General features: G+C 47.4%; 1 protein-coding gene across 1 annotated transcript in view; it reads right to left on the minus strand.

The window, feature by feature from the left end:
* The window catches only part of LOC101959402 (scavenger receptor cysteine-rich domain-containing protein DMBT1), an 87,147-nt gene that overhangs the window by 36,532 nt on the left and 38,213 nt on the right, over positions 1-12,402 (minus strand). The window contains exons 16-20 of the mRNA XM_078019334.1: positions 11,622-11,651; positions 10,816-11,133; positions 4,745-4,898; positions 2,717-2,934; positions 739-1,056 (exon numbers count right to left, since the gene is read on the minus strand). Of these exons, the coding sequence (XP_077875460.1) occupies positions 739-1,056; positions 2,717-2,934; positions 4,745-4,898; positions 10,816-11,133; positions 11,622-11,651 (1,038 nt within the window). The remainder of the gene's footprint in view (positions 1-738; positions 1,057-2,716; positions 2,935-4,744; positions 4,899-10,815; positions 11,134-11,621; positions 11,652-12,402) is intronic.

Consider the following 12,402-nt stretch of genomic DNA (forward strand, 5'->3'; position numbering starts at 1 on the left):
CAGGGCGAGTTTTGAAAATAATTCCATTTGGGAAACGTGACTCTTGGTCCCTCATCTGAGCTACTGGCGCTCAACCTGAGCCGCACATTGCATTACATGGGGAGATTTAAGTATTAGTGATGAGTGGGAGTCACCCCAGAGGTTCTGGACGTGACTGGTCCTGGGTACAGTCAGGACACAGGGAATTTCAGAAGCTCCTTGGATGGCGGCAGTGTGCGACTATAATTGGAATTCAGTGATCTGGTCACTGTTCACCAGGGTCTTGGTCAGGACACGGATCAGATTCCTCTTAAATTTTGCAGAGATAGAAATTCCCAGTGTTGGACTTACGTCTGGATGTAGGAGTCACATCTGTAGCCCAGTTCCCAGCACCTGCATGTTGGAAAATAAGCAAATTTAGAGATCTAACTTAAATTCTATGAAGACAAAGAAATGGCTTTCTAGGTGGGCAGGTCTGAAGCAGGCAGGCCTCACGTTACCTAAGTAAGCACAAGGACGCGGCTTTCTTATGCAAGACACCTAGGAAATGTGCAGAGAAGAGGACCAGCCAGTTGAGTGGTCTGGTGTGCTTATCCTCAGAACAGTGAGCCCCTCAGTCATCTCTGGCTACCTGGCTGAAGGGAGGGTCATCTGATGGCCACTGTCCTTAGATTCCCTGGCCCTACTCTATCTATGCATGGTCCCCATCTATCACTAAGGCCCCTCATAAAAAGAACCCACTGTGAGAGGGGAGGGTACCTGAGCAGACAACACCAGCATCCTCATGATGGCCACAGTTGTGGTCTGACCAGCCAGAGCTGGGGCATTGGCCAAGTTGGCTCTCGCTTCCTGAACACTGGATGTTGTCCAGGAGGATGTCTCCAGAGCCTGGGCCAAAGTGGGCCTTTCCAGGAGCAGCAATGGCCTGTCCACACTCCAGCTGTCTGCACACAACCTCAGCTTCCTTCAGGTCCCACAGGTCGTCACACACAGTGCCCCAGGACCCCTGGTGGAGGACCTCCACGCGTCCTGAGCACCTTCCGGAGCCGCCCACCAGCCGCAGCACTGGTCCATCTTCTAAACAGAGGAGGATTTTATTTTTGAATTTTGAAAGTTTAAATGTAGGAAGTGGCTTCTAACTCTCGTGCCATGGCCAAGGCCAACAACACAAGAGCCAAACCTTACAGCTGTCTTGGTTCCATAATAGGCAGAAGGGCTTAGAGAGAGACAGAAATTGGGTTTGAATCCCAGTTCTGCTGCTCTCTAGTTGTGTAAAATTTGACAAATTGTTTTGTCCCTCTGAGCTTCGATTTCCTCATCTGTAACATGGGAGCTCCAGCAACACCTACCTCAGAGGGCTGGAGGGATAAATCAACCAGGGTGTCCACATGAAGGACACAGCTCAGCCCCGGCAACATGGTCGCAGCAGATCTTTCCATGTGGTTCTGTGTATCAAGATGCCTAGCTACTGGGGAAGCAGATTCCCAGCTGCTCTTCTTTGGTGTATCTTGGATAAGTATAGGTTTAGTCCCCTGACAGGCATTGTTCCACCAAGATGGCTGTGGCCTCATTGAATCAAATGACAATGGCAATTTCTGGGTCAAAGGGCGGTGGCCAGTTGGAATTACCTGCTGCCTCCTGGAGCTACCCTAAGGACATCCTCTTCTTTCTGTGCCCACAGTAAGGCGCCTCCACTCTGCTCCAGTATGTGCCCTGGAGGCCTTTGCATCTGCTGCTCTCTCTGCCTGTCATTCCTCACATGTCACCTCCTCAGGGGTGCCATGTCCCCAGGTACCCCTTCCCTCAGGCACTCTCTACTAGGCCACCTGCCCTGTCTTCCCAGCCCTTATCTGCACCTTTTGTCACCCCTATCCCCAACTCCTCCTGTCTATTTACTTGCTTCTCTTGTCTTGAGCCTCTCCTCTCTCTGGCACCCACCCTGGAACACAGGGCAGGGAGCCGGTTCTGTTCTGTGCCACACACTTCCTACAAGCCTGGAGCATGAAGAACCTGCCTGGCTCTTATTTAATGAGTGAATTGGGGTCATGAGTCAGAGTGGTCTTGATTGCAAATGCTGGGGGTTCCTTACCCCAGGGCAGGGTCTCAAACACGCCTTTGAAGGTCAGATAAGAGACATTCCCTTAAAAAAAAAAATCACACAAACTCAAACTGCAGCTGGGGACTTACTATTTGGCTTTCTGAAGGCCTGAAGGAATTACCAAGACTCCTGCCGGACCCTGAGCACCGAAGTCCCTAACCGGAAGGCAGCGTGCTTTCAGATTGAAAATTGGGCGAATGCTGGAATGGCTGCCTATAGGGCCATGGAGAACAGTGGTCCTAAGCCTCTCCTTGGGTGAGACCAGGCACCGTGTGTGGAAGTATGAAATGCACAGCTGGTAGAGAAAATCGCCACCTCTAAGGGTCCCATGATTCAGCACTCTGGACAGTTCCCGAGGTGCTGACAATAGCCTATTCAGCTGGAAGACACTGCATAGCTTACAGCTGTCCCCAGGATGGTTGCTGCCTGGCCATTTACATTCTGGGTACACATCACTACTTTACTGTAGCTTGCCATGTGGCCCTCTGTGGGAAAATCTAGCAGGTACTGAGCAGGGCAGATGGAGCTGAGAGTGAGGATCTTTGAAAACAGAATCCCAAACTTCTGTCAGAGGGGAGCCTCTCAAGTGAGAAACTGCTCGGTTATTTACAACATCAAAAGCTACCAGAGGCTTCCCACCTGATTCCCTTTCACCCTGTGCAATCGCATTGAACAGAGCATGAAAGCCGGTGTTGGTTATCATCGAATCGCTGCGGAACACCACCGTCATGATTTCTGATGAGGAGAAAAATAGCACAGCTGCTGGGGCACAGAACTTCCCCATGGAGAGCGAGGCGATCCTGGGGCCATCGAAGATCTCCACCGAGTCATAGGGACAGCCGAGGATATCTTCCAGCCTGCGGGAAGAGAAGTGGAAGGTAGTGGCAGGTTAGAAGCTTCCTAGATGTTAATGCTCCAAGTGTGACAATATAGAGCTCGAATATGTGGATTAGAGCTTAAGTTTCACACTAACATAGAAATATTGATTAATTTTTTCAGATGCTTTCTCAGAACTCCTTTTCTTTCCCTGAGGAATGTGTGCAACATATATACGACAGAAGTTTTAAAATCTTAATTGTTTCGGCCAGTCCCAACCTGCATGAGACATTAACAAATAAAAACAATATTTGTTATGACTGTAATAATACTGCAGCTAAATCAACAGTCAGATCACCTGATGATCAGCATGTAATGGGTGTCACAACCAGATCTCCCTACCTCTACGATTCACAGTATCTTCCATAACATCCAAATGATTAGGAGGAAAAAACTTGATTTTAAAATGAAAGTAATAGCAGCATATAGAAGGGTATTTGCACTTTGGCCATTTATTTATGGGGGATATGATGAAGAGTGATGCTGAGGAAATACACAGCCCACATCATGATAGGCCGGGGAGGTGTACGTTCAGGCTCCCCCTTCACTGTGGGATAATTACGTCCCTGTGGCTTCAGCCAACAAAGATAACGTGGCTTGGGACTTTATTAGTTTATTTTGTTTGTTTTGTTGGACCGTCTGCATCCATGGCTTGGCGTAGTCATGACTGATCAACAGTTCAGAGCCTGGCTGAGGCTGGGTTATCAGGGATCCACAGCCTCGCCAGCGTGGGCGTCGCAGGTGTCGTGTACAAGAAAGGTCCTGTGCAGACTCTGCTTGAGGGATCACGGATCAGTGAAGAGCTGGGTTCCGTGTCTGACAGATGGACGTGGGTTGTCCTTGGGAAAGCTAGTGTCCCCTGGGAGTCGGTTTCCTCCCCTCTAACGGGAATGACAACGACATCTGTTTGGGAGCTGTATTAACCCCCAAAGCATAAAGGTGTACAGGACAGTGTGGGCACACAGTCAGCCTTTAAAAAGTCAGCTATTATGTCACTGAGACAAAAATATGGCAGTGACTAAGGACAACACCTGTTCTCTTCATGTCAGGATGAGACAATGTCTTTTCCGTCTCCTTTCACTTTGTGGAACACTCAGAAGATGCACGTCCTGAGGCTGGAGTAGTGGGCCAATGTGTGCATACGGAAAGTCTCCTACTGTTTGTTTAAAATTTAGATTTTAAAAAATAAAGTTTAAGAAGAAAACTATCGGCACTCAGTGTATTACAAGGGAAAATGTGTTGAGTATTTTGTGATGATTTTAGGGGGAAAAAAATCAAAAGAGAAACTATCCAGAGAAGGTCAAGTGAATATGTTCACCAACGAAGTCTCAAGCTTACAATTCTGTAAATATTTCAATGAGATTGATAAAGACACATTAAAATGAGTTAAAAAATCATAATTTAGACTTTGTATCCTTCATAAATATCTTCATATGCATATGGGAGGTAGATATGTACCTCAAATCATTCACCTATTATTTTTCTCAAAGGATTAGACCTGTAAAACATGATAATTATTTCAAAGTTACCATAAGGTGCTCATTTTACATTTTTACAGGTGTTTCACACCTGGCAAATGGGCAAAGTGGGTTAATAAGCTACTTACTGAGTTTTTTAAGCTAGAAGTGACTCAGTGCATGACATTATGAATGTAAGCCAAATTTGACTTGGAGAGATGGTAGAGTTTTGTGTTCTTCTGGGTTCACCCTTAAATGTTTCCCACTAAGAGAGAGATCTTCATCATAATTTTACAATTGATATTGTTATGTGGATATTTAAAAGTTTTCTTACTTCAAACTTGGAATCGTGAGCTCTATGCGGAATTTTTTATCCACATGAATTTCCCAAACACATTGGATGTCTGTTGGGTAGTTTTCTGGATATCGTGGACTAGAAAATGAGCCAGAGAGACTAGAAATGACCCCTCCACAAGAGTGACTTCCTCCTGAAACAACAGGAAAAAAAGATGTCAGGATGGTGTCACCCAGTGGTCCAGCGGAGTCCAGTGGCCTTGCCTGGCTGGACGCCCAGAGCCATCTGAGCCGTCGTTAGCCTTCATTTCTCTCAGGAAGGAGAGTGCATTCAATCTGGTTCTGATGGGTCAAAAGTGTTAACCGTTCATGAAAGTTCCTTGTCTTTCCCTCCTCATTACCACCTGATAGAGAAGTGTGGCCTTTGTCCTCTCTGCCTACTGCCTCCTCCCTGGGGTTTTGCATGCTGGGAGCAGATCTACCGACTGAGAGGTTGGGAAGGAGAGACAAAGAGGTTGTGCACCCATGTAGGGGAGAGATTGGGGGGGTCTGGGGAGCAAGAGCCACTAGAACAACTCTGGGGTCTGATGAGCCCGAGATGAAGGGAAAGGGACTTGGAGCACTGCTTGGGGAGGCTGTGACTGGGACCCCCTCGGAGTACTTTTTCATAACTTTTCCCTGGTAGACGGTGTTTCCTATAACTCAGTTGTACTCACACTGGAACTTGTAGTTTTTTGGACTTATAAGGGTAAACAAGATAACAGTGAAATCTGATTCTTTCATATTTGTTTTCAAATCTGTGCAACTAGATATATGCACACATGTGTACATGTAAAGCAGCATGACACGCAAGGAAGCAGAGACTTAGAATATCAAATGATCTTGGAGGAAGCTCGAAAACACAACCAGCTTTATTGACCTTGTCCCTACATATTGTAAAGTTGCTTAAGTTTTCTTCTTTCTGCTCCTCTGACCAATTTGCAGTCCTATCACAGTCCTGCAGATTGCTCGTCCTTCCTGAGATGGATGTTGGGAAGTGGTAGCGCTCCTGGTTGTCCTAGAGTTTTATCACTAATCACATCTGTAGATCACAATGACAGAGCCAGGTCAGCCTGACACTGAAGCCCCCTAGAGCGGAACTCCCTGTACTCTCTCCACACATGTGGCAGGGGATGGTGGGCTGCTGCCTCCTCTCTACAGCACTGTTCTCAAAGAAGGCAGGCTGAGCCCGGGCCTGACGGGCTCAGGAGCCACATTCTTACATCTCTCGTCAGCCTCCTGCCTACTCTGACCTGCTCCTCTCATCAAAAGTTCAGCAGATGTAATGCAACCCTATTAAAATTCCAGTGATGTTCTTCATATAAATAGAAAAAGCAGTCACGAAATTTATTTGGAAAAATAAGAGGTCCAGAATAGCCAAAGCAATCCTTAGTGAGAAAAGTGAAGCAGCAGGCATCACAATACCTGACCTTAAATATACTCCAGAGCTATCATAACAGAACCACATGGTATTGACACCAAGACAGACATGAAGACCAATGAAAAAGATAGAAGACACAGAGACAAACACACATACGTACATTTGTCTCCTACTAGACAAAGGCATCATAAACATACATTTTAGAAAAATAGCCTTTTCATCAAATAATGCTGGGAATACTGGAAATCTATATGTAGCAGAATGAAGTTGAACCTCTATCTCTCATCCTGCACAAAATCCAACTCAAAGTGGATCAAGGACCTAGGTTTAGACCAGAAGGGTTTGCCCCTACTAGAAGAAAATGTAGGCCCAAATCTTCATCATATTGGCTTAGGAACCAACTTCCTCAATAAGATTCCTAAAGTGTAAGAAGTAAAATCAAGAATCAAATGGGATGATATCAAACTAAAAAGCTTTTTCACAGCAAAGGAGACAATCAAGAATGTAAAGAGAGAGCCCACAGAATGGGAGAAAATCTTTACCATCTGCACCCCAGATAGAGCATTAATCTCCAGGATATATAAAGAACTCAAAAAACTTAACCCTGAAAAATGAAATAACCTGATTGATAAATGGGCAAAGGAACCGAACAATGACTTCATAGAAGAAGAAATACAAATGGTCAGCAAATATATAAGAAAATGTTCAACATCTCTAGCAAGTGGAGAAATGCAAATTAAAACCACACTGCAATTCTATTTCCCTCCAGTCAGAATGGCAATTATCAAGAATACTCAAACATTGCTGGTGGGACTGCAAATTGGTGCAATCACTCTGGAAAGTATTATGGAGATTCCTCAGAAAACTTGGAAGGGAACCACCATTTGACCCAGCTATCCCACTCCTCATTCTATACCCAAAGAATTTCAAATCAGCATACCACAGGGACACAGCCACATCAATGTTTGTAGCAGCTCAATTCATAATAGCTAAGCTATGGAACCAACCTAGGTGCCCTTCAACAGATGAGCTGATAAAGAAAATGTGGTGTATATACACAATGAAATATTTCTCAGCCATAAAAAAGAATGAAAGTATGGCATTTGCTGGTAAATGGATGGAACTTGAGACTCTCATGCTAAGTGAAATAACTCAATCCCCCAAACCAAAGGGTGAATGTTGTCTCTGATATGCTTATGCTAACACACAATAAGAGGTGGAGGGAGGAATACAAGTTCTTTGGATTAGACAAAGGGGAATGAAGGGAAGGGGGTGATGGGAATAGGAAAGAGTAGAATGAGTGGGATATAACTTTCCTGTGTTCATATATGAATACAAGACTGGTGTAACTCCACGTCATGTTCAACCAAAAGAATGGGAGCCTAATTAGAATAAGCTGTACTCCATATAGGTATAAACATGTCAAAATACTTCTATTGTCGTATATATCTAAAAAGAACAGATGGAATTTTTAAAAGTTCAGCTTTTAGAGTTGCAGCAGAGAAGCTGGCCCCCTTGCCAGTGTCTCTTTGAGCTACATCCTGAGCAGCAGCCTCCAGTCTGCTCTGAGGGTCTCTTGACAGGGAATCATTTCCACTTAAAAGAAGTGATTACCTGCTCTGTGATCCTGAGAAGGTACAGAAGGACCTGGAAGAGAAAAAGAGGGGAAAATAATGACATCTGGGGGAAAATGTTCATTCTCATCTACAAGTTAGAGAAGCAGAAAGCTTTTCCTGGAAATGTCAAGGACTTTAGTGTAAATCAAGAAGAGTTGGTGGTGCAACTCAAGAGTTGGTGAATGTCCTCCGGGGCCTGTGGCCGGCGAGAGCAGGTCACACTTTCTTGGTCAGGTCACATGCCTCCTGTCAAGAGATGGGGTCTAGTTTCCCTCCCTCGAACTGCCTGGGCTCTGGGACTGCTTTGACCAACAGAACATGGCAGAAGGGGTGGTGATGTGTCTTTAAGGGACTGGCGGCTTCTATTTCCTGTCTCAGAACACTGGCTTGCTCCTGTGGCCCCACACCATCTTTTTGTTTTTGGCACTGGAGATCGAATCTAGGCGTGCTTAACTACTGAGCCACATTTCCAGCCCGGGTGTGTGTGTGTGTGTGTGTGTGTGTGTGTATTTACTTTTTTTTTTTTTTTAGAGATGGGGTCTCTGAGTTGCTCAGGGCCTCACTAAGTTGCTGAGGCTGGCTTTGAACTCGAGATCCTCCTGCCTCAGCCTCCTGAGCTGCTGGGATGACAAGCACTGTGCTTCGGGACCCAGCATGACACCAACTTTTAAGACCTCTGACTGCCCTGCAGGAGGGACCCTGTGAGGAGCCCCTGAGACCACGTGGACAGGAGCCCATCCTTCCAGCGGCCCACATCCAGGCACACCCAGCCTGGGAGTCAGCCACCAGAGAACACCGTGGAGTGACCCTGCTGGACGCCCAGTGGAGCAGGACCCCCCACTGACCCCAGCCCACATTCCCCGCCCACAACCCATGACCCGTATCTAAATGGTGGCTGCTTCAGCCTCTAAGCTTTGGGGCAGCAACTGGCAACCAGACGGCTCCTCTCACTGGCCTTGTTCTCCTTTCCCCACTATCCCTGCAATTTACCTGAATGAGAAAACTACATTCGAATACCAGGGCTCTCGCCCCTAACCGTGGCCCTGAGCTTTAGACAGCCCTCCTTCTCACTCACAGCCCCCCACGGAGGGCTGGCCTTCCCCCAGAACACCCAGAGCACATCCAGGGCCCCTCCAGGCAGACGCAGGAAAGAAGCTTCTCCCAGGGCTTGTGGCTTCTCTGCACCTGGGTGGGTGCGTCCAGGTGCATCCAGGTGCGTCGAAGGGCAAGGGACGGCCTACAAACACCCAGCGCTGCCTCTTTTCAATCAAGTTATCTTGGGCAGGCTTTGGGCTCTCCCTAATCCTCAACCCTAAGAATAAATAAAGTAATTTATCTGGAAACCTTTGCACCACACCTGTGTTGAACAGGTGCTGGGAAGTATTGTCACAATGAAAGGACACACCAGTGTCACGTCGGAATTCACTGTGCGTGTGTGGGTCTGCTGTTTTCTAATTTCTGGTTTTATCACAGATGGATATCATTCAATCATTAAGTCATAGAAGAGCTGTGAAAGCAGGAAAAAGTCACACGATCCCCAAGAGCTTCAACTTTAGGGTCAGACTGATCAGTGTCAAAATGTGGTTCTACCATTAACTTGCTGAGTGATCTTGAGAAAGTTACTCAACCTTTCTGTGTCTCACATTTCTCATCTGTAAAATAACATACAGTTCCTTTTTGCAGGAGTGCTTTGCTAATTTGCAATAATCTGATCAAAACATCCCCTATCTTGGCTCTAGTTTTGCCTGGTCTTTGTGTATCCAGGGCCAATGCATGGTATGGAGACTAAGATGGGTGGTCAAGGGCACTGATTACCCACAGGCCTACCCTGTGAACCTTGCTAATTTACTATGTCTTAGGCTGGGGATGTGGCTCAAGCGGTAGCGCACTCGCTTGGCATGCGTGCGGCCCGGGTTCGATCCTCAGCACCACATACAAATAAAGATGTTGTGTCCGCCGGAAACTAAAAAATAAATATTAAAAAATTCTCTCTCTCTCTCTCTTTAAAAAAAATTCACTATGTCTCAGTTTATATTGAAAATGTAAATAATTGAAGTACCTACCTCAAGGGGTTATTTGGAGCATGATATGAGTTACAGATAATCCCTGAATTATGAGGTTTCAAATTACAGTGTTCAGCCTTTCCAGCAGTGTGAAAACAGTACTCACTCAGTAGAGACTGGGCTTCAGATTGTGAATTTCGATCTTTCCCCAAGCTAGCAGTCACCAGTGGGTACCGCCTTCTGCAGCAAGCTGCACTCCTAGTCCACCAGGCAGTCAGGGGAGTGCTCAGCCCTGTAGCTAAGCTCCGAGCTTGGCGGGTTAGGCTAGGAAGTGCCTCCTTCGACTTAGGATGTTTTCCAACTTGCAACGAGTTTATTGGGACCTAACCGCATCGTAAGTGGGAGGAGCGTCTGTCTGTATGTGAAGGGCTCAGAACAACACCTGGCCCTTAAGGATTTGCTGCTCTGATTATTATTATTGCTGTTTTTATTATTATTGGAAAGTTGCCTGAATCAGGAAAAAATATGGACATACCTGGAGGTGTGGGCGGAGGCAGGTCTGCTGAATCTGCTGCACAAAGAAAGGTAATAGGTCACCTTCTTGAATGAGTCCACAGTGTGGAGGAGGTGGGGTGACAAGGGTGTCCTTAGTGGATGGAGGAGGAAGGAGCACGGCCTTTCAAGGAATATGAGCCCAGAATACTAGAGCTGTCCCCGGGCACCTTCAGCCCTCCTGTGGCAAGGTCTTTGGCCGGAGGACTGGGGCTCAGCAGCTGGGTCAACTCTGCCCCATGGCGGCCAGGCTGGGATTAACTTGGTCACTGTCTTGGGGGCAGGGCACTGGAGCCTGACCTGCACTGCCCAGGTGGGGCTGCTGCCCACTGTCACCTAAGACCTCCTCTGTGCGACCCTGGAGCCACCCACACAGGGGCATTGTCCGAGCCCAGTGCTGGCCTCAAGTGGGGCTCAGGGAATGGGCAGATGGAGGGATGGAAACTTCCATCCAGGAAGACAGCTTTAGAACGTCTTCAATCCACTACCAGAAGCATTTTCTTAGAGGGAGAGTTTGTACCTGAGCAGATGACACTGGCGTCCTCGTGGTGGTCACAGTTGTGCTCGGACCAGCCCAAGTGGGCGCACTGGCCCAGGTGGCGCTCCACTCCAGAGCACTGCAGGTTGTCCAGGAAGATGTCTCCTGAGCCTGGGCCAAAGTAGGCCCCGCCAGGGCCAGAAATGGCCTGCCCACACTCCAGCTGGCGGCACACGACCTCGGCTTCCTTCAGGTCCCACAGGTCATCGCACACGGTGCCCCAGGTCCCCTGGTGGAGGACCTCCACGCGTCCTGAGCACCGTCCGGAGCCGCCCACCAGCCGCAGCCCTGGCCATTCCCCTGCAGACAGAAATGTGGTGTGCAGTCCCCTCAAAGCTCTGCCTGGGGTCCAGCAGCACTAGGCCCAGAGATGGGCTGGGAGGGGCACCCCTGTCTCGAGCCTGGGGCTTTGTTCCTCACACGTCTCATGGTTCCTGAGCTGCAGGCCGTGAGGTCTCTATTAAATTTCCTCTCATTTCAACAGTATTTCCTGCCTGCCTTCCCTGCGAGGTGGTGTGGTGCAGCCATAAACCTGAGGTAGGGTTCTGCCCCCAAGGATCCCACAGTCTATTTACCAGTGAAGCACAGACCCCAGCACATGCACTATTCCACCCTGCGACAGGCATCAAGGGAAAGAATGGGGTGCTATGAAGAGTGACAGCGAGGTGGTGGCTGGGAGAAGGAGCCAGTCAGGGGAAGAGCTGGGGAAGGTCCTCGGAGCCAGTGGGACAAGCACGTGTAGAAAGACCAGGAGGTGGCTTCATTCTGCAGCTCCGAAGACAACTCACCTGGACTGTTCAACAGAGATTCTGCAGCATCTGTAGAGAGGAAAGATAAACACATCAGCATTTTGGGGGAATCCTGACTTCAATAACTGAGGATGAAGCTTTAATCATATCCTTCTACCTGTTTATTAATGCAACATGAGAAAGTTAGACCCAGTAAATAACATAGTATTAGAAGAAACAGATTCATCTATAGACAAATGTAAGTTTCTGTGTGGCTTTGCTAGTGCTATGGGAAGATGACCAGGTGTGAAAGGTACATTTAGGATAAACTGACAAGCTGTTGCTTTTGTAGCAGATGAGTTTCGCTTTTGGGGTCTCTGGGGGCATCTCAGATGAGATACTCATCTTCTAGAACATTGAAATGTGGAGATAACAGGAGCCCACAAGTCTATAAGTTAGAGGGTGCTCCACACAGTTAGATGCCACAAACAGGCGAATAAACAACACATAGGACAATGCTTTTAAATGTGTGCCTTAGGTTAAAAGTCACGGGGCGTGGGCTGGGCACACAGTGGAGCTTCTGCTCACACGGGCCGCTCCATGGAGCGAGCACTGATTCGAGTTGGGATTCTGATTCTTTCAAGTCACATCAGGGATTATGGCTGTATTTTGTCCCATTGCAGAGAGGGCTATTAATAGTCACTCCAGAGGTGACTAATTTGCTTCCTACTAAAGGTTTGCACATGAGTAAATACAGGGTTTTCAAAAAAAAACTGTCACAAAGAAACTAAAATCGGTTGCTTCAGTACACAGATTTCCTCTGTTACAATTGAGTGGGGAC

This window comes from Ictidomys tridecemlineatus, chromosome 1 (assembly GCF_052094955.1).
Source record: "Ictidomys tridecemlineatus isolate mIctTri1 chromosome 1, mIctTri1.hap1, whole genome shotgun sequence".
Lineage (NCBI taxonomy): Eukaryota > Metazoa > Chordata > Mammalia > Rodentia > Sciuridae > Ictidomys > Ictidomys tridecemlineatus.